Source organism: Dermacentor andersoni, chromosome 3 (assembly GCF_023375885.2).
Source record: "Dermacentor andersoni chromosome 3, qqDerAnde1_hic_scaffold, whole genome shotgun sequence".
Classification (NCBI taxonomy): Eukaryota; Metazoa; Arthropoda; class Arachnida; order Ixodida; family Ixodidae; genus Dermacentor; species Dermacentor andersoni.
Genome location: NC_092816.1, coordinates 10,255,298 through 10,277,850, shown reverse-complemented (window position 1 = coordinate 10,277,850; position 22,553 = coordinate 10,255,298). Strand labels below are relative to the sequence as shown.

General features: G+C 47.1%; 1 protein-coding gene across 1 annotated transcript in view; it reads right to left on the bottom strand.

Moving 5' to 3' along the window:
* LOC126520776 (uncharacterized) overlaps positions 1-22,553 on the bottom strand; it is a 171,600-nt gene that overhangs the window by 113,525 nt on the left and 35,522 nt on the right. The window contains exon 2 of the mRNA XM_050169555.3: positions 9,629-9,689. Within this exon, the coding sequence (XP_050025512.3) occupies positions 9,629-9,689 (61 nt within the window). The remainder of the gene's footprint in view (positions 1-9,628; positions 9,690-22,553) is intronic.

Below are 22,553 nucleotides of genomic sequence, written 5' to 3'. Positions count from 1 at the left end.
ACTGTTTTAAACGATGGGTCGGCAACATTCCTTCGTGGATATAATTACTCAAGCTGCATAGATGTTGCCCTGTGTTCACATGATCTAGTGAATGGTGTGGGTGGACAACAGATATGGAAGCGCGCGGAAGTGATCATTTTCCCATCCTTGTTTACCACCCTAGCATGCACTGTGATATCAGGCGTTACAGCAGACTAACCAACTGGCAAGCTTTTCGGTACCGCCTAACGGATCAAATTAATCAACATGCAACAGTGGAAAAATTTACAGAATTTTTGCAGGACAATATGAACATATGCACAAAGAAGGTCCCAATTCCAAAAGATTATGCTGCAGTTGACGGAGAATATGAACACCTAAGAGCCATCCGACGTCGATCAGGAAGAGCTTACCGACGGAGCGGAAGTTTAGAAGCATACAGAAACGCTCAGAAAATACACAATGTAATGCGCAGACGAATTGAAAATTTAGGCAAACGGCGCTGGCGCGATTTCTGCGACACGCTGTCTCCTCATACGGCTGTCCCACGAATTTTTCTAGTAATTCGTTCTTTAAGCGGACCTGTAACACAGAGCTTCCCATTTCGTGCTCTCGCTGTAGCTCGGGACACGTGTGAAATAATAGTTGCAGATGAATTTTGTGAGCTTATTTCCAGACCTGCTTTTTCATCTCAATGTGCAGAATTTGATATTTCAGTAGTGTTGGCTAAGCGAGAAATTACTGCTTGCTACTGGGCTAAACATCCTCAATTAGATCATACTTTCACATTAAGCGAGCTTCAATGTGCAATTGCATCATGTCGCCAAAAGTCCGCTGCTGGGCCGGACGGCATTACGTACAATATGCTAAGAAACCTCGGACCGACAGGTACAAATGCTCTCTTAGACATCTATAATAACTTATGGATAGAGGAAACTGTACCTGACTCTTGGAAAGTCGCTCGAATCATAACAATTTTAAAACCTGGTAAGACGCCCTTGTGCCTTGAATCCTTCCGCCCTGTTAGTTTGACAAGTTGTTTATGCAAAGTAATGGAGAAAATGATTGACGCGCGACTTCAATGGTGGTGTAATGAAACGAATGTGCTGTCCAACTACTTAGTCGGTTTTAGAAAACATAGATGCACAATGGATGCAATATTAGATATAGTAACCTGTGTGGATCACGAGCGTGCACGTGGGAACATGACTATAGCAGTATTCCTAGACATCAAGAGGGCATTTGACACTGTTAGTCGCGTTCATGTTTTGCTAAGCATGTTGGAACTTGGTCTGTCTAGCAGGTCCTTGCAATGGATGTCTGAATTTCTATCAGGTCGCAAAATATTTGTTCAGACGGGTGAAAGAAAGAGTGCTGAACATGTTGTCGAACAGGGAGTACCACAGGGAAGCGTACTCAGCCCCTTCCTTTTTAACTGCGTCATGGCTGATTTAACAAGAAGGCTGCCATCACAGTTAAAGTTTTCACTGTATGCAGATGATGTGTGCATTTGGACATCTGGGTCTAATGCTCAACTACTTCAAATGGCATTGCAAGATGGCATAAATATAATCAACAAATTTTTGAGAGAGAGAGAGGAATGGTACTATCACACGCAAAGACAGCTGTATTGCCCTTCACTCGAAGGCAGTTAAAAAATTTCACTCTTAATCTGGAAGGACACCCTTTAATGATTGTCACACAGCATCGATTTCTAGGCATAATACTTGATAGGCAGCTATCCTGGGCACCCCACATAAAAAAAAAAAAACTCAAAAACGAGGTCAATGCCATAGTGACTGTACTTCGCAGACTTGCAGGCACATCATGGGGCGGATCAGTATCGTCCCTGCTGACTGTTCACAATGCATTAATACGACAAAAAGTTGCGTATTCCGCGCCCATCTTACACGGACTTTCTCACACGTCAGAAGAGCGACTTCAAAGACTTTTAGCTAGAGGTCTACGCCTATGCCTAGGAGTTCCACGAGCGACTTCTAGTTCTCTTGTAATAGCTGAGGCTCGCCAATCACCATTTCCAGTTATGCGAACTACAGAAACATGCCGGCATTATTTCCGTCTTCAAACCCAGCATAAAAACCACCCATTGGCTCTAGGCATAATGAAACGAGATAGAAGTTATGTTCATGTAGAAATTCAAGAAAATCTTCACATATTGCCAAGAAATGAATTTTGGAACTCAGACATCGAATATCCTCCATGGCTGCTTACAGTTCCAAAAATCGAATTGTCAGTAGATGGGATATTCAGCAAAAGAGACATGTTCATTCGAGCTGCTCAACAACTAGCGCTGTACCAGATATATATGCGGTATTCAGGATACACACACGTCTATACAGATGGCTCCAGTACAGCAACTTCATCATTCATTATACCGCACCTCAACAAACAAGAATCATTTAAGTTATCTCGTGCGACTTCGTCCACAACGGCTGAACTGTTCGCAATCCTATGTGCGATAAAATTTATATTGTCAGTAAGAGATGCGCAAAAACGGGTAATTTTCAGCGATTCACAGGCGGCTCTAACATCACTCTGCAACACAAAGGGGAAAACATTCAGTGACAGCATAATATATGAAACACTTAAAAACCTCACAAAGGCAAGCGAAGCGAAACATTCAATAGCATTCCAGTGGATACCAGGGCATTGCGAAATTCCTGGCAACACAGCAGCCGATGAAGCAGCACGACAAGCGCACCTCAAAAATGATACGGCTCCGCTCCCAATATCAAAGGATGAATTACGCTGCATTATAAGGACAACGTCTCTCAAAATGTCTGGAAACACTTGGTTTGACCAGAATTCTAAGAGCTCGGACTGATATCATATTGATCCATTTATTGAATTCAAATTTTCATTGTCATTAGATAGAACTATGGAAACCCTTATTCATCGATTAAGGCTAGGCACTGCCTACACAAAGCATTTCTTACACAGAATTGGCCGTGCGGAAACCCCCGAATGTGATTGTGGATTTGTAGACGAAGATATATATCACCTCCTTCTAGATTGCCCGCATCACGACACACCAAGAAGCCGACTTAAATCAGCGCTAATTAAATTAGACAGCAGACCTTTCAGTTTAAGGAAACTTTTGGCTCTTTGGCCAACAACGTCCTTGCAGAAGAGCGATTTAAAAGCACTAAAGACTTGAAGACAGCGGCATTGCTGGACGTTATTAGCGCTTTCATTGTTCCCTTCATTTCATTGTCACTGTATATATCCATCTGTTTGTGAATTATGCTATGTTGACTGTTCTGTTGTGACTGTATCTGATAATGCATTTACAGGATGTATGTACCACCCACTGACTAGACAATGTGTTATTAGGCGACAATATCTTTTGTACTTTTGAGTCTTTCATCTACATAAGTGTGGATACATTTACATTGTATATTGTATGTACGATGTGTTCCTTACGTCATAGTCTTCCTGTGGAAACGTTGCGTGAGAGATGAGGAGTAGCCGGCGCCTTAAACTGTGCGCCAACATCTCCTTATATCGTATCAATAAAAAAAATACAGAAGCAGAAAATGAGCACCAAAATGCATATCGGCATGCGCAGTACTAAGTAACAGAGTAACACTTGAAAAGAGTCTCAGAAGCACGCCACAGGGACATATCCCCCATGCTGGAACGCCACCGCAGCAGCTTTGTTGCAACAGTTTCTCGGCACAGACGGCCACCTAAAAGTCTCTCGTGTTCTGCGTAATACTTAGCGTCCCTGGCTGTGGCGAACTACTCTGCCGAGGGGAAAGCGTTTCTTGAGCGCATTGGCGTCCGACAACGATTGAAAGCACAACGGCGTTTCTATAGCTCCTGTCTTCGTAATCCTTGCTCGTGGCGTGATTTTGCGAGCTCCGCGGGAATACCAGGACCCGCATTCACAAAACTTGTATTTACATATAGGAGGTTCTACCCATCGGCAGCCGTGTCGGTGTGCACCACTCGTGATAGCGACTGTCCTGGTACCGAGGCGATTGACGTGGCAACAGCCAATCGCATATAGGCCGCATGCACCGCCTATAGAGGCGCCACTGATAGCCACCTAGCGGGCGCTTCCAACAATACGCGTGGGAACAGTAGCAGACGACAACGCTTTGCAGCAAGGGTGACTGAAGTTCGCGGCTGCGATTTGTCCCTGGTTCGGGCGCCAGACTGCTTCTTCTGCGGTGACAGCTGTAGGGAAGACGCAGACCTCTGTGGGAGCGGGTATGAACAAGATGTTACCGGTGTTTGGGGCAACATGGTCCACATACGCGCCAGGTGCGTCCCGCAGACAAACGCCATGAAGACCATTTACATGAAGTGGAGCTCATGTAAACTAGCCGACAAATTTTGTTGACTAATGCGATGTCTCGACCGTTTTTTTTTTCTTTAATTCTACCCTTGCCGTAATGCTGCTTCTGCACCTCAATAATAAGCACCCGTCGTTAGTGCAGACTTAGATAACAAATCCGCACGGTGCGATGTCTGCATATACCGTTGTGATTTTTCTGCCGATGAATACATGTGACGCCGCCGAATAAGTGTAGTGAAAGTCGCCCGAAGTAGAATAATTGCGAATTTATTGATAGAAACGCGTACACTATAGTCAACGAAGCCCCCAAACGCACGGGTTAATAAAAGCGCGTGTTAGCGCTGTACCGCCGATGAACTGCCGTTCGCGCTGCAGTTTTTGCAATTTTAAATTCCCTAAGGGAACTGCTCGGAAACGTACAAAGCTATAGTGTGACTAACATTGCAGTACTTTTTTTAAATGTTACTAGAGAGAAGGGCCACATGATATATTTAAAGGCAGAGCAGCGCCAGTCAAATTAGATACAGCGCTGGCGGCAAGGCCGGGTTTAGTCCTATGCGGCGTAAGCATAATAAGAAATAATTCAGCTGAGTGCAAAATTCACTTGCAATAAGCGACTACGTTGTGAAACAAACAAATCACTCGGCGTGTTAAGTCTGCTCAGACAGCATCAAGGTATGATGACGTGACGCGAACTACTCAGCGAAAAATGGATCAGCGAAAAATAGAACAAAAATACCATATGCAGTAACTATTAGCAATTCTCGCCCTGAGCTACCTATTTTCTAAACACATTTCCCAAAAATCCACAATATCTAAGGTGCCCTCGGGCGAAATGAATAAAGCTGTTAAAGAAGCACTTGCTTGGTGTCATTCCGATAAGACACAGCGTGATTTATACCCTTTACAAACGAGGCAGGGTGAAAACCTCGCAGCTCAAAAGAATCAAGAGTTATGCATGAAGCAACTAGCAACAGTTAAACATGGGCGAAGCCACGCATAAAATAAATGTAAAAACATGAAGTGCGCGACAGCTGGTGCGAGGATTTACCGGGCCACATAAAACTAACAATTTCAGTTCTTGCAAACTTCTGTAGCTTTAACATGCAAAACAATGCGCTCATGCAGTCGTGCTGCCTAGCTAGCGCAACGCGGTAAAGAAGCGGAAAACAATATAAGCGGCAAACGGCATTCCGAACTTTAGCGAAATGCCTTTCAACCGCATGTTGCACTGCAGACGAACTTCGTCGCTTACCCGTCTAACTACAATTGAGTAAAAAAATAATAATAAAAAAAGAAAAAAACACCGAAGCGACAAAGGAAAGGATGAGAACAAGAAATTTCGCGCCGAAGCTACGATCCATTGCCACCGTTGCTCCTGCTGATGAGGCTTTGCGGGGAATAATTAGAACCGTATCACCGGCACGTTTTCGCCGGTATTTGAGCCCCCCCACCCTGCAACAATTCTTCTTCGACATTCTTCGGAAGCTTTGGCCATCCCACACATGCGAAGGGTGTTGCTTATTTTGCTCTGAAAACACAAATAAGACGGAGAAGCACTATCAGCGACGCAACAAACTACGGCGTGCTACGGCGCGCGGCTCGCTCCTCTCCCATGCGTTCTGCGCAAGGCCGCCACCAGTGGCGCGGCCATCGGCGTGCACGCCGCGTATACGGTTCTTATGTAAGAAATGATTTGTGAATTTTGTTCTTGAACATCCGATACGCAGAAGACGAGTCTGCTTGCGCTGTGCGTGTCGCACTGTAAGCGAGGCCCGGGTTTGTAACAGACGCTCGTACTATGAATGAGCTACTGTGACGTAGAGGAAGGAAAAGAAGCGCACATTAACAAAAACAAAGGGAGCAAAGTATTTGACGGCTACATTTCGACCGACCGGGAACCACATTCGATTATTTTGCTGCTTGCCCTCGGACTCTCTCTTCGTATACGCCAGGTCGATTTCCGGGGGCGAGTCGATTCAGCAGAGATTCCGATGGGGCCCATATTTTTCAGTGCGATGGACGGTTTGATTATAACAACGGCGAATGCCCCGAGGATAAATGACCGGTTCCCAATTTACTCCGTTCCATCCACGTTTTATGGCTGCCAACGTCATCAATTTCTCTCCCTCCTCGCCGACAATAAGCTTAAGTATGACACTGGCTACTGCACGCACGGGGCTGGCCTCTTCCTGCTTACTCTTATTTTCTCACGTCAAACTCTACCCCATGTTTTATAACAAACTATATATATATATATATATATATATATATATATATATATATATATATATATATATATATATATATATAGTCTCCCGGGTGCTTCATGCGTACGCAATCGAGAAATGAACAGAAATGCGATGGACGAAGAGGGTAGGAAGCCTTTTACCGCTCTTGCCTCTGCCTGTGTTTGAAAGCATCGAGGCCTGATCAGCTCCCACACATCGATCTTCAGAAACCTACCTTCTTGATAGCTTGTAGCCCGTCCCTGTCGTGCTCCTTGTATAAGGTTACACCTTCGTTTTTATATTTATTCACATCACGGGCCCTCCTACTCACCGTCTGTTTTCTGTTTGGTGCCATTTTCTCGGGCATTTGAACCAGTAGGAGCCTGCAAACTCACGTAGACGAACATAGCTTGTATATCTCGTTCATATCTCTCCATGAGAACACACATAACTTTCGATTATTCACGAACTTTAAGATGTGCACCACGGGATTTAAAAACATGAGAGGGAAATATACTTTTTTTTTCTTTTTCTGACCGTGAGACGGGACAGCGACCGAATGCTTCCTTTGCTACAGCGTCGCTTTTAACGTACAACTTGTTGCGTCTATATGCAGGTAGGCATAAATTTCTCTTCCATGGAGATTTCTTACACCGAAATATGCCAAATTTTGCATGGTGATACAGGGCGAATAATGAACAACAGCTCTATAAATAGAGTGTTCGAATTAGAGACGGCTGCAGGAAAACATTGTCCTTGCGTCTTTATCCGTCCATTTTTATTGGTTCCTTATTTACCAATGCCAACTTACCCAGTTTACTATTGTCCAAGTTACATGGCAATTTGCTAATACAGGTGTGCTTACACTCGCCATAATTGCAAACCAAGAGAGAGAGAAAGGATGCATGGAAAGGCAGAGAGGCTAACCAGAGGTACAGTTCCGGTTGGCTACCCTGCAAAGCTTTTGGAATCTGTATCATCTTAGTAGTGGATCAATAATTTAGAATCAATACGAGCAAAATAGTTTTCAGTTCTTGTGCGTATAAGATTTGATACTATTTAATAACTAGCACCTGGCTGTTGGTGTATGATGTGCTTAGCTCAAACCCGCTAGGGTAGCTTTAAATTTGTTGTGTTGAAATGTTTCTTTTTGTTTGCTTTTACTTGGTACGACTGATAGCAGTTCTGCATTTACCGAAACGCTATGTTCTGGTGTCTGTTCCTATTACTGATAGTCGCTTTGCATTTTAATATTCTTCCTGTCCACCTGGCCTCTCTTTTGCCGACAATTTTTCTACTTAGCACAATAATTAATATTCTCCACTAGAGAAAAAGTTATTGGCCCCATTTTCTGGTCGTTCTGCAGTTCAGCTCCTTCACGTGAAAAAATCAGAGCCCAGCGCCAACTACAGATGGCGATGCTATAGCCCCTTGTAAGCGTTCCGCGTCACCCCCGTCGTCCTCCATCGGAACCTAATTTCAACCTTGAGCGATCTCCGCTTTGCGAGTCACCGCATGCAGCGCAGTCGCTGCATGCGGTGACTCGGAAAGGGGGTGTTTGTATATATATACACCTTACGTTGAATAATTTTGTTAACTGCACCACATTTTTTTTTAAATTGGCTGTACCAGACAGCACAATTCTGAATATGACATATATTGTGCTTGAATGATAGGACGCAGGAAACGGAAACATGTTATTTTTCCGGCTTTTCAGCCGGGGTCCAGCCTTCATCATCATCATATATATATATATATATATATATATATATATATATATATATATCCGGAGCAGCGTCAGTGAGCTCCTGAACAACACTCTTCTGCAATGTGGTGTACGCTGTTTAAATGATTGGTCCGGCACCTCAAAGAAGGGCGACGTAAGGCTTACGCATTTCTCTCGCATTTACCGCTAAATCGTCGCTGAATATTAATGCGTAAGCCTCCTTTGGCGGGTACCCCGGAGAAACCATGTCTGTCCCGTAAAAGAAGATAACTGTGTAACTTGTAACTGTAACTGGGAAATAAATGCAAGTTCAAACATTTAATCGTTATAATTGTGTAACTGTAGATGAATGGTAGCTTTAGAACCGATAAATTAAAAGCTGTTCAAGTCAATACGTAAGCATTCTTTGGCGATTACCCTGTGGAAACCGTATTTGTTCCGTAAATTCTTGTAACTGAGAAATAAGTGCGTAATTGGTCAAGTTGAGACATTTAATCGTTGTAGTAGTGTAACTGTAGACGGTTGGTAACTTTCGAATCCATTAAACAATAAAAACTGGTTATGTCACCATCGCCCCGACATAGTCATTTGATGCAATAAAAAGTATAAAATGGTACTTGCAAAAATGACAGTCCGCAAAAGGAACAACGAGAGCAGCGACAGGAACTGAATTACAACCAACAGCGAGAAGAGGAACGGAGGTGTTCAGAAGCGCATCAGAAATGACGTTATAGGGCGACGCTCGATAAAAATAACTGGTCGCGTTGCCGTCGCCTCGACATAGTCAATTGATGCAGTAACATGCTACAAACATAATACCAAATGAAGCAGGTTCCCAGTCTCCAGAGGTGAAATGCAGGTTGTCTAATTCAGAATAAAAGGTTCTACAGAACCAAGTAGAAGATTATGATGCCCGTGATTGCATGTGATATAATTATGCTTGGAACGTTATGATACGGTCTAATCAGGATAGACATGATAAGGAACAGAAAATGCTACAGACATTTCGAGAATTGTCTACTAATGCGTAAGCTTCTTTGGCGTCGGAAAAAGCGACCGGTAGACATGCATAAGCTAGCAGCACGAGTAAGTAAAAGCGAAGTAACAGCCGAGCCAAGGAATACTTGCACGTTAGTAGACAGCTCTAAAAATTTCTTTAGCATTTTTAATAAAACGTATTCAAGGTAGAACACACACACACACACAAACACACACACACACACAAACACACACACACACACAAACACACACACACACACAACCACATACACACACACACAAATACACAACCACACACACACACACACACACGCGCGCGCGCGCGCGCACGCACACGCACGCACACGCACGCACACGTGCAGCGCTTACTTCTGTGTCGCTGTAGTTGCAGAACTCAGGCTGACGGACGCACAGCTTCTCTTGACTGATCCTGCAGGAGAATAAACGGAGGATGGGCGAGTCAGTGTCCTGTCTGCCCACGAAGCAGGTGTATCAGAAATGCATCTTTTTTTTTTTAAATTGAGACAGCGATTATACTGACGGTGGAGGCGTATTTGCGACATCGCGGTTGGCGTAGGCGTTGTCGTGCTGTCCTGCTGTCAGCGACACATGCACGGCCCGGACGTGGAGGATTAGGAGGCCTCGGGAGACGCGAAGTGCGTTTGGCTCCAAAATCGACGCAGCCAATCGGACGCTCTGTCGTCTCTGCCTTCCGCTGCTGACACTGCGGCGTTGAGCGCGCTGGCGTTCCTGCTGCAAGCTAAGTCATCCTAAGTCATCAACAACAGCAGGCTAAGTCATCCTCTCACTCATCCTCGCACGCGCCTTATCGCGCCAGTCCAGTGAATCGCCTACAGCGCAACGCTAAACCTTGTCATCGCTTTCCCTGCTTCGCCTTCGGGCGAATACGACATTTTAAACGCGAAGCCGTTCTTTGCGAAACTCGCCGGGTTTCCTGAGCGGACACCGGGTGCCTGTCGTCGAATTCAGTTCTTGGGTGCCTGTTGTTGAATTTTCCATTCACGTGGAAGAATATGAACGCGGAAAAATATGAAATTCGCGATAGTGATGATTGTACAGGGTGTTTTCTTTTACCTGCACCAAATTTTTTAAATGAGAAAAATGTAAATCACGGTAACTTTATGTTTACCATTTGAGTGTACGGATAAGCGGCCTCTAAATACAGAGCAATTTTCACAATTACGTGCATAATTAGCGAAGTTACGGTAATTAACTTTCTAATTATCAACAATAGGTGGCTACAGCAAATGAGCACATTGGGGCCCGTCCTCCACACTACCTATCCCAACGATCAAATTTTGAATAGTGGATTTCACGTGGGAGCTACGCGAACAATTTGTTCCCCTTGACAGGCTCTTTGAAACGGAAAGTGGCTGGTAAAAGAGAATCTCTATCGTCGACGTCGCCGCCCCCCTGGCAATTAGACAACTTTAAAGCCATCATGCAGCTAGGACGTGTACCAATCATTTATTTCGTCGGCCGCTTTCTGTAAAGCTAGGCGGTGAGTATCACAAGAAATGTTCCGATAAATGTTTGATGTATGTAAAGATTTATCGAACCTTGTCCACTCATTATGTTTATCCAACATGTTAGAGCTCATTAAATGTAATGTTTTTTAAATTTTATTATTTGTTAATTGAGTGATTTACTGGCTCAGAGCTTAATTATCAATGTTTCATTTCTGTGACAACTCACATAACTGATGTACGTCAACATTGTTCGAACGTTGTCCCCCCTTATCTGATACCCGCAAGGGACTTTAATGGTATAGTAAATGATGATGGTGGTGATGACGATGATGCTAAATTGGAAATAATAGCCGAGGCAATATTGAAATTGAGTGCGCCGGCAGAAAAGGCCGTCCCACGACGAGAGGACCCGTCCGGTGGGCTGCTCCACACACCGGGGGGGGGAGAAAGTGAACACTGCGTGCGTGAGGGATCATTCGCGTTGGCGGCAAATCCTGTGGTTATAATGACGTGACTGACACCGTTTTCGAGATCGGCCCCTCGAATACCGCACGGAATTCACACGGTACATTACCTCGAGCACTTCGCTCTGGCCGCCTTCTACTGCCCAAAGACCGACAGGGATACGCGAGGGGAAACGGCGCTTCTGGTCCAAAATCACAATTCTTTATTTTATATACTAATATTTGGAATATTTTCCGCAAGAGGGATGAATTAAGCACCCTAGTTAATGATCTGAAAGCCGATCTAATTGCTCTAGCTGAAACATGGCTCAGTAGCAAAATACTAAACTCCGAATTGTTTCGCTGTGATGAAAGGTATGTTGTCTGCCGTAGTGACCGCACTGATATAATACTGTTTTACTCGCAATCGATGAGCGCTTCGGTTGCTACTGTATACCAATCATTTCGAATATTGAATAGTTGGGGTGTTGCATGAATGTAGATTTCAAGAAAGTGATTGTTGGTGCCTGCTATCACTCCCCTTCCAGTGATACATCTTTCTGCGATAGTTTGCATGGCTGCTTAAATCAAATCGTGGTTCGCTATCCCAGTGCGCAAGTCATACTTATGGGGGATTTCAGTTACCCTAACATTGTTTGGTCGCACATGTGCCCTTTTGCATATGCCCTTATGCATATGCCTGACCTGAGCGACCACGATATCTTGCAGTTGACGTTCAATTTGTCACATGCACCATCATCAAAACGCTCCAAGAACATTAGAGGCTATAACAAAGCTAATTTTCCAGCCGTTAAGAACGAACTGGGCTCCTTTTTAGATATTTTCTGACCAGGTTATCTCGAGCGCTCAGGGGAAACAAACTGGTGCATGTTCTGAAACAAAGTGCCTGAATTGATCAATCGTCCTATCCCTCTTCGTCGCGTGTACTCTAATAACGAAGCTCCATGGTATACCAAACATTTAAGCCGACTTTCTAATAAAAAGAAAAGACTCCTTCTTCTTCTTCGGATATGCAAAACGTTCATGAAAACCTGCCCACTGGAGGGCATACAAGATAGCTTCTTCAGCATATTCACGAGCACTAACGTCTACTAAATCCTCTTTCTTTAATGTAACCCTCCCGAACATCCTCAAGACTAGTCCAAAACGTTTCTGGAGTACAGTTAGATCTGGCAACACCAATAAAGTTTCCTTAATAGCACACACCGGCGACCCTGTACCAGACCATCTTTGTGCTACTGTACTAAATGATACTTTTATCAAGTCGTTTTCTTCTTCATCCAAAGACACCCAACGTCCCAAGCTTCAATTATGCAATCATGTTGCTATGGATACCATCATGTTCGACTCGCATGGCATCGTACCAATTATCGACAATTTGAAGCTAACATCTAGTGCAATTGATGGAATTAATAGCAATTTTTTACGTAATACAAAAGAATATAGTGTATCAGGCGTGTTCGTCTCAGCAACGCGGGCACGGCGTCTGGAAAAGGGCCACTGAAACAAGGCAGCCACAGCCCGAACAACCGACAGAGCGAGACACCGTCAATTTCTTTCTGTGCTGGCACAGAACTGGCACTGAAGTGCTCCAGTACAACACTCCCCAGGTAGAAAGGAGCCAACCTGGCGACCTAGGCAGAAGACAGCGCAGGCGGGTCGTAGCACGGTTTAAGCCGTGCGACCTGAACTGTTTTGTGCCCTCGGAAACGATTGTCGGGAGCTGGCTCTACCGGTTCGATGGCATAGTTCACGGGCGACGTTTGCTCTAGGACTTTGTAAGGACCGTGGTATCCGGACAAGAACTTGGTAGAAAGGCCGAGAGGGGAATCCATAGCCAAACCAGCGTTCCGGGGGAATAGTGGGCAGTAGATGCAGAGGCGTCGTGGCGAGATTTTTGACGACACTGGTCTTGCGTGGTAAACGAACGCGCCAGTTGACGGCATTCTTCTGCATAAGCAGCCGCTTCAGAAATAGGTTTCGCTTCAGAAACCTCAGGTCGGTATGGCAGAATTGTGTCTATGCAGTATGATGGTTCACGTCCATAAAGAAAGGTGAGAAACCAGTGGTAGCTTGGGTGGCAGAGTTATAAGCGTAGATTATGAATGGAAGTACCCGGTCCCAATTCGTGTGATCGTCGGACACGTACGTCGCCAGCATGGCGGCAAGGCTACGGTTGAAACGTTCCGCCATGCCGTTAGTTTGATGATGTTAAGCTGAGGCGGTGCGATGTACAGTCTGACATTCCTTTAAGAGGGCTTCGATGACGTTTGAGAGAAACACGCGGCCACGGTCGCTTAGCAGTTCACGTGGTGGGCTATGCCGCAGAATGACATGAGGAAGAAGGAAGTAAGCAACGCCTTTCACGGTAGCGGTTGGCAGCGCCGATGTTTCAGCATACCGTGTGAGGTGGTCAACGGCGACAATGACCCATCGGTTGCCGTCAGGAGTGTTCGGAAGGGTACCGAAAAGATCGACTCCAATGCGGTCGAATGGTCTAGAAGGGCAAGGCGATGGATGTAGAGGACCGGCGGTGCTGTGAGGAGGTGTCTTGAGGCGCTGACGCGTAGGGCATGCCCGAACATAACTGGCGAACGTAGCGATACATGCCGCGCCAGTAGTACCACTGGCGAAGACGGGAGTACGTCCTGAATGAGCGAGCGTGGCCACATTGGAGGTCATCGTGGAAAACACTGCAAATGTCCGAGCGCAGATGACGAGGAATAACAAGCAGCAACCTGCGACCGTCGGTTAAATAATTACAATGGTACAACGAGCCTTCGCGAACGGCAAAGTGTGGAGCTTGACGACGAAAGGTGCGTGAGGGTGAGTCAGGCGAAGCTCGAGATATATGGTCAAGCAGCGAAGCGGATCCAGGGAGCTTTGCGCTGCTCCGCCAGCATGTTCGTTATGGAAAATGATGACCAATCGCAGGCGGAAGTTGTTGAGCAGACAGGTTCAGAAGGCAGTGTTGAATGGGAGAGGACGTCAGCGTCTGAGTGTTTTCGTCTCGAGCGATAAATGACATGAATATCATATTCTTGAAGGCGTAAAGCTCAGCGAGCGAGGCGTCCAGTGGGATCTTTCAACGACGGTAACCAACACAGGTCATGGTAGTCGATGACAACGCCAAACTGACGACCGTAAAGGTAAGTACGAAATTTACCGATTGCCCAAACAATGGCCAAGCATTCCTTTTCCGTCACGGAGTAATTTGACTCTGCCTTTGTTAGTGTACGGCTGGCGTATGCCACAACATATTCGTCAAAGCCACGCTTGCGTTGGGCGAGTACGGCACCAAGTCAGATATACTAACGTTTGTGTGGATTTCAGTAAGGATAAAAGTGACGCAGTATTGGAGGAGATGTGAGGAGTCGGCGAAGCATTGTAAATGACTGATGACACTCGGGATTCCAAGTCGAGAGGTTAGTGCTGCCGGCAAGAAGCTGCGTCAAGGGGGCGATAATGGAGGCGAAATTGCGGATGAAACACCGGAAATACGAGCACTAGCCGATGAAACTACGGAGCTCCTTTAGAGTGCAAGGCTTAGCGTACTCGGCAACCGCACGAAGCTTGGCAGGATCCGGTAAGATGCCTTCTTTCGAGACTACGTGGCTTAAGATCCTAAGTTAACGGGCGCCAAAATGACATTTTTTGAAGTTTAGCTGTAATCCTGCGGCAGTGAGACACTCGAGAACTTGTTCAAGGCGAGTGATGTGAGAGAAAGAATCTGCAAAATATACTACTATATCGTCTAAGTAGCACAGACAGGTCTGCCATTTGAATCTTCTGAGAATAGAGTCCATCACCCTCTCGAAAGTTGCAGGCGCGTTGCAAAGGCCGAAAGGTATCACATTAAATTCATATAAACCGTCATGAGTGAAAAAAAGACGTTTTTGGGCGGTCGGATTTAACAATGGGCACTTTTCAGTAGCCAAAACGCACATCCAGCGACGAGAAATATTCTGCTCCTTGAAGGCAATCCAGGGCGTCAAGGCGTCATCAATACGCGGTAGCGGATAAACGTCCTTGCGTGTAATCTTGTTTAGCCGGCATTAATCAACGCAAAACCTGATCGAACCGTCCTTTTTACGCACCAACACGACCGGAGAAGCCCAGGGACTGTGGGATTCCTGAATCACGCCGCGTTTCAGCATATTGGCGGCGTAGTCGCTAATAACATGACTTTCGGTCGGCGATACCCGGTAGGGACGCTGGTGCAGTGGAGCATGGTCACCGGTGTCAATACAATAAAGGTTGATCGAGGTCAAAAGACGCACGAAAACGTTCAAGTAGTCGAACGACGTGGCTGCGCTGGGCTTGAGTGAGGGTGTAATGTATGCTGCACGACAAGATATCTTGGTTACGTTCGGCGGGTGCGGTGGCAGAAGTGACTGCCTCAAGAAGCATGGGTGCCACATCAAAATATGCCTGGGATGAGGAAAATGGCATGAAAAGCGCCCAGATGGCCGAGGCATTGGCCGTGTTGAAGAGCAGGGAAAGGTATTGTACGCGTAAACTGCGCCGCAGGCATCAGCAAGTTCGACGACGGCAAACGGAAGTACGAGGTTCCGGCGACGGGCACAATCTTCAGACGGCGTAAAAAAGCACTTGAATCAGTGATAGAGCCACAGCGGATGAACACTAAGGCGGCCGAGAACTGAGAAATGACGACGTCGGCAGCGACGGCATACAGGGCCAGTTGTGCACGAGCGCAGTCGACTACAGCATGATGCTCGGAAAGGAAGTCCCAGCCTAGGATAACATCATGCGACGCACACGAGAGGACGACAAATCCGACGACATACGGCAGGTTTTCAATCAAAACACGAGTGGTGCACGCGGCCAAAGACTTGCTGCGAGCTCGGCCTCCGTAATGACAGGAGCCGGCATCGTCACTTTTTTCAGTTTGCGGCACAGTACTTCAGTTATCACAGAAGCGGCAGATGCCGTGTCCACAAGAGCTTTGGTCGCGACATCATCTATAAACACTGCGATTTTATTAGGGAGCAAAGTATGAGGCCTTGAAAATTTCGACGACAGCGCAGTTCTTGCATCAGGAACTGCGGCTGTTAGTTTTCCCCCGATCGAGCATTAGACCGCCGAAGCATGGCGGTAATGGAGCAGCGGCGAGGTGAAGGCCACCGACGTGAGCTAAAGGTGGCACGACGCGAATGAGTCCGAAGCGTCAGCGTCAACATGGCGTTCTGGTCGTTGAGGTGTGTATTCAATGCGGCGCGCGACGTGGCGAAAATACCCTGCACGGCGGCGACAGTGGCGGGTAACATGCCCAGCCATACCGCAGGCGTAGCAGATGGGGCGGTTATCCTCAGTGCGCCATGCGTTGTGAGAGGGTCTGCGAGGTGGGTACGCTTGTACGTGAACTGGGCGTACGGGACGTGGCAGCGAGTAGAAGCTGGTAACTGGGCTGCTTAGCACTGGCGGAGGTCGCGCATATGAGCGATTCACGGCTCCAGCCTAAGTGAGAGGCGCTGTAATGTGCTCTGGTGCCGCAGGAGGTGGCAGTGCCTTAGCGACTTGCGTCTGAATGACACCATGGAGGGAGTTGTCCAATGTGGTAGGGGTCTCGGGAACAGATGCCACAAGGGAGAGCTGGCGGGCCACTTCTTCGCGGATGTCCTGCTGAATTTGCGGCAGCAGGACGGAATATTCAGCTGCAGTATGTGTGGTTTCCAAGGCTGAAATTTCCGTGGATTGCATATTTATACAACGCGTGGAAAGGCGCTGCTTACGCAGCTCATCAAAACTTTGGCACAGTTCGATTACTTGGGTAACTGTCCGAGTGTTCTTGGCTACCAGCATGTGGAAGGCATCGCCGTCTATGCCTTTCAGGATGTGCCTTATTTTCTCGGTTTCCGCCATTGAAGCATTCACCCGCCTACATAGGTCGATAACTCCTTCAATATAGCTCGTGAAAGCCTCACCATTGTTTGGGTTGAGCTCGGCCACGCAGGCGGTGGTCAGCGCGAAGCTTGCGCTCGGCTGGCCGACCGAAGAATGATGTGGGGGTTTGCTTGAAAACCGACCAGGTCGTAAAATCGGCTTCATGATTGTTAAACCATAGACTGGCCACATCAGTCGCGTGAAAGATGACGTGAGTCAGCTTGACAGCGTCATCCCACTTGTTATGAGCGCTACAGCGTTCATACTCGGACAGCCAGTCTTCGGCATCGCGATCGTCAGTACTACTGTATGTCGAAGGGTCACGCTGACGAACCACACCAGCACACATGGCAGGCACGGGGGTGGGTACGGTTTGAGAGGTAGTGGTGTCCTAAGTCACTGCAGCGGGAGATGGTCAACTACGGCTGCGGAGCTCGAGGACGAGGAAAGGGAGTGCCCAGCAGCTCCACCAAATTTAACAGGCGTGTTCGACTCAGCAACGTGGGCACGACATCTGGAAAAGGGCCACTGACACTAGGCAGCCGCAGCCCGACAGAGTGAGACACACGAACGTCTACTTCTTTCTCTGTGCTGGCACAGCACGGCCGCCGAAGTGCTCCGGTACAATAGTTATATCAGACGTGGGCAACGGCGACAACATGGCGCATTCGCCTCGCCCTTGCCTTTCGCAAGTTTGCGTGATGCTTGCCCTGTTCGGCGTCCAATTCCCGCTGGACGTGTCAGCAAGTTCACAACGCTTGCTTGAGCCTTGGATGCCACAAGAATTTCGACAGAAGAACAATGACGGCATTGTCTTGCATTTACCGTTCTTGGCGCGTCAAGGCTTCAATCATCAAATCGGATTGTAAACGTCATCAATTCTTCAAATGCTGTATAACCTAGCTGCAGCAAGCTGCCACTTTCAGTGGGCACGTGGGCAACGGCGACAACATGGCTGATCTGCCACGCTCTTGCCTTTCACAGGTGCGTTCGCCGTATTTTTTATAAGCTAAAAAAAACGACGATCCTTGTCTCTTTTGCCCCCGTGCCCACCAGTGCTTTGTGATGTTGCCTGTGAGTGCTTTTCAATGATTTTCTTACTGTTGGTCTGTGGTGATGTTGAAACGAACCAGGGACCTTGTAGCCGACAGTCTGCATTGTTGGAACTTGATAAGCTGCTTGATGATCCAGCTGAGCAGATGACCATGCTCTTTCACTTACTCACAGATGTACTATCGGCCAAAGAAGTAAACGGACCACGGCACAGGTGGCCGGAGCGGCTGCGGGGCAACACCGGGGCGCTGCTATCTCGCTCCGCGCGCTGACGACGAGAGTGCCCCGGGTGACGCCAGACTTCGCCCTCTCTCTCGCGCGGGGCCTTGTTACGCTTGATAAATTTCTAGTGCGCCGTTCGGTTGCTCTGCTGCTGACGGTCGCGACGAAGGGGACTGTGCATCGCCCGTAGTTTAGCACATGGCACTGTCGAACAGTAGTGGACGGCCGCGGGGCATCAAACCGCGCCACTGAGAAGGAACGAAGACTCGTTCTTAATGTTGTGTTGCTTATATTCACCATACATCTCATATTAGTGCATTCCGCTGGCGTCCACCGCTGCTCGATTCAGCGTGAAATCTGCGCGGCGGCAGATTTCACGCTGAGGGACACCTTCTATGCTAAGCCGCACGATGCGCCTTCTCTCCTCGGTCGGCACCCGAGATGGCATTTTTGCGACGAAACGAATGAGACCGTTCTCGTTTTTAAACATTTCCTAGTCTTCCAGTGTCCAATGGCTGGACACAACCACATCTGGATAGCAGCGCGCACTACAAAGCGCGTCGCCCACACCGTTCCAGAGAATAAAAAGGAAATATTGAACGCCGGTGTCCTATTGGCGCCTTTGCTGTGGCACCGCGAATCAGCTGCATCATACCGTGAAGGAAGGGTGGGAAGCGCTGCGCGGACGACCGGACCTAGTGGCCGCGCTCTATGACTCGATGCCAAGGCAAGTAGGCTGTCATCGCGGTCGACGGCAACGTTTCATCCCGCTGAGGACCTCTTCAACCCACGGAATGCCATTCTTTATCTGCTTCCGTGAATAAGCTTTCACGAGCGACTAGTTTTTACCGATTCGCCTTTCCAATCGTCACTTTCTGACGGTATTTCTGTAAAGAAAGTTTCATAACGGGCCGCGTATTGTAGTATCGAATTAAAGCACTTTTGATAGGCGTCGTTGCTATAGTTATTACACCCACTGCTGGAGACAATGCCGGAAAAGTAATATCGACAGAGAACCGGCAGCAAAAGCTTGGCGCCTGTGAGTTATCGCGCCGGCGTGAAAGAGCGCGCATGGAGCGGCCTTCACCGTAGCAGCCGTTGCGGCTCCTTGCTTTGTGTTGCCTAAAATCGAGCAGCGGTGGACGCCAGGGAAATGCACTAATATGAGAGGTATGGTGAGTATAAGCAAAACAACATTAAGAACGAGTCTTCGATCCTCCTCAGTGGCGCGGTTTGATGCCCCACGGCCGTCCACTACTGTTCGACAGCGCCATGTGCTAAACTACGGGCGATGCACAGTCCCCTTCGTCGCGACCGTCAGCAGCAGAGCAACCGAACGGCACACTAGAAATTTATCAAGCGTGACAAGGCCCCGCGCGAGAGAGAGGGCGAAGTCTGGCGTCACTCGGGGCACTCTCGCCGTCAGCGCGCGGAGCGAGATAACAGCGCCCCGGTGTGGCCCCGCAGCCGCTCCGGCCACCTGTGCCGTGGTCCGTTTACTTTTTTGGCCGATAGTACATACACGTGCAATGCAGTCGGCAAAGGGCCAAACTGAACTTGTTGCGGACGTTGAAGCCATCAAGGCTAGCCAAAAATATATTGAAACAAAGATAGTTTCCATTGAAAAAATGTTGGACGCCCTCGAAGACAAAACTATGTCATTGGTTAATGTTCAAAGCAAGGCGACAGACTCGATGAGCAGCTTATTTACTCAGAACAATTCGCTAAATCTTCGGCCTTACTTACTTACGCCCTTACTGGCGTGCTCAAAAGCCCATTAGATAATGTGGTCCAACGTGCTCGTCGCTTAGGGCGCTTTGAACCTAACAAATCTCGTCCTACAGACCTGGGCGCTACCGAGCCACTGCAGTGCTGTGACCGCCAACGAGCTCTGGCGGTCACTGTACGAATTCCTGGATAGTCCTGAGACTCCGGCCACTGGGACGAGCCTTCTTCATCTCGAGCGTACCAGCGAAAGCATCAGACCCCATTATGTAGATAAGTCCCCCTTATCACTGTTTCCCTTACCTTCTCACTCTCGTCACTTCCCAAGCCAATTCACCGCAGCCCTTTATAAGGGGAAAAATGTGAATTAAGACGTGTAAACAACAATAACAACGTCCTATCATGGTTAAATTTTCAAATTACAAAATAAAGGAAACGGTGCTTTTCAGGTGTAGTAAGCTTAAAGACAAAGGCATCGTCGTCAGGGAGGATTTCTCGGCTGCCACACGTATATTATTAGGCGTAAATTAATTGAATTCGCTAAAAAGCAACTGCACCGCCTTTTCAGCTCCATTACAAGAAGCTTCTGATTAACCAAAAAGAGTCCGTGTATGATGCTACTGGTGGCACCGTAGTAGAGCATGCGCAGAATGAGGCATCACATAACCGTCATGCCAGTAACACGCCACCTGCAAATGAATAGCAAATCGAGAGGGGTTTTTGTCCGCTTCATGTCTTCTTTTGGAGTATACAGAGCATTAATAGCAAACATGACCTCCTGCATTCAGCTATTGATACCTGTAACGCTGAAATAATAGTACTCACTGAAACATGGCTGCACCCACTAATAAACGACAGTGAACTATTCTTCGAAAACTACTCTCTTTTTCGTTGTGACCGCGCAACGCGGAAAAGCGGCGGTGTTCTCATAGGACTATCGAACACACTTCCGTGTAGGCAGATTCAAGTTTGCAGTGAACTTGAGACAGTTTGGTCTCTTGTTAATGTTAAAAAACAAAAAATAATTATCGGAGCTTGTTATCGGCCACCTGCATTTTTCTCCAGCTTTGTAAACGAATTACACGATGTCACTAACATGGTTTTGTCACGATACCCCACACTGCCTTTGTTCCTGCTCAGTGATTTTAATATCTCTTATCTCGCATGGGACTGCGATCCGCCCAGCATGAATCCTTCGTCGGTGCTTGCAAAAGAGTTTCTTGACATGTGTAATATTATTTTTTTCCTGTTCACAACTTGTCAAAGAACCCACCAGGACGACAATTTCTTCCGTCAATACCATTGATTTAATACTCGCCACTCGTCCCGATCTTGCTTCCGATATAGTTTTACTGTCGGATTTGAGGGATCATTCCATCTTAACGTTTGAAATGAAGTCCTAAGTACATAAGCAAAACTATTTGTGATTTCAAACATGCAAACTTTGACGCGATCAGCAGAGAATCGTGTACATTCATGGATACTTTTTTAACCGACTTTGAGAGCCGTAGCATTCAAAACAACTGGTATTTATTTATGAATGAAGTTAAAGCCTTACTTGAACAATATGTACCCCTTCGCTTCATAACTTCAAACAAATAGGCGCCGTGGTACAACAGCCACATAAAACGTCTATCAAACAGAAAGAAGCGTGTCTTCAGATCAGCGAAACGTTGTCCTTGTGACTATCATTGGAATGCGCATAAACTCTAAATTATGGGGTTTTACGTGCCAAAACCACTTTCTGATTATGAGGCACGCCGTAGTGGGGGACTCCGGAAATTTCGACCACCTGGGGTTCTTTAACGTGCACCTAAAGCTAAGTACACGGGTGTTTTCGCATTTCGCCCCCACCGAAATGCGGCCGCCGTGGCCAGGATTCGATCCCGCGACCACGTGCTCAGCACCGCATAAACTCTCTTCTGATGAATATGTACCAGCACTCCGTTGCGCAAAACAGCACTTTTTGTAACTCTCACATCTATGCTTGCTACCGACACCAGAAAGTTCTGGCGCGTCATAATCCAAGAGACGATAGCGCTATAAGCCTTGTGGACAACGCGGGAGACCGAATACCTTCTGAACAGTGCCCATCTGTTCTTAACGATGTTTTTGCTTCAAACTTTTCATCAGTGACAAGTGTTTCGCCACCGCTTTTACACTGCCAATATTCCACTTCAATGTGTCCGATTACAGTAGGCCCGTGTGGCGTAGAACGTCTAATTAATAAATTGAAACTTTCTTCTTCCCCCGGTTGCTACGCGATCAGTCCGAAGTTTTTGAAAAGCACGAGCGAGTATAGTTCCATTATTCTAACCAAAATTTTTCAATAGTCACTTGACACGGGGTCTATCGCTGCGGAACGGAAGACGGGAAAGGCGGTTCCACTTCACAAGACAGGCAGTAGGCACTCTCCACTTAGCTATCGTCCCATTT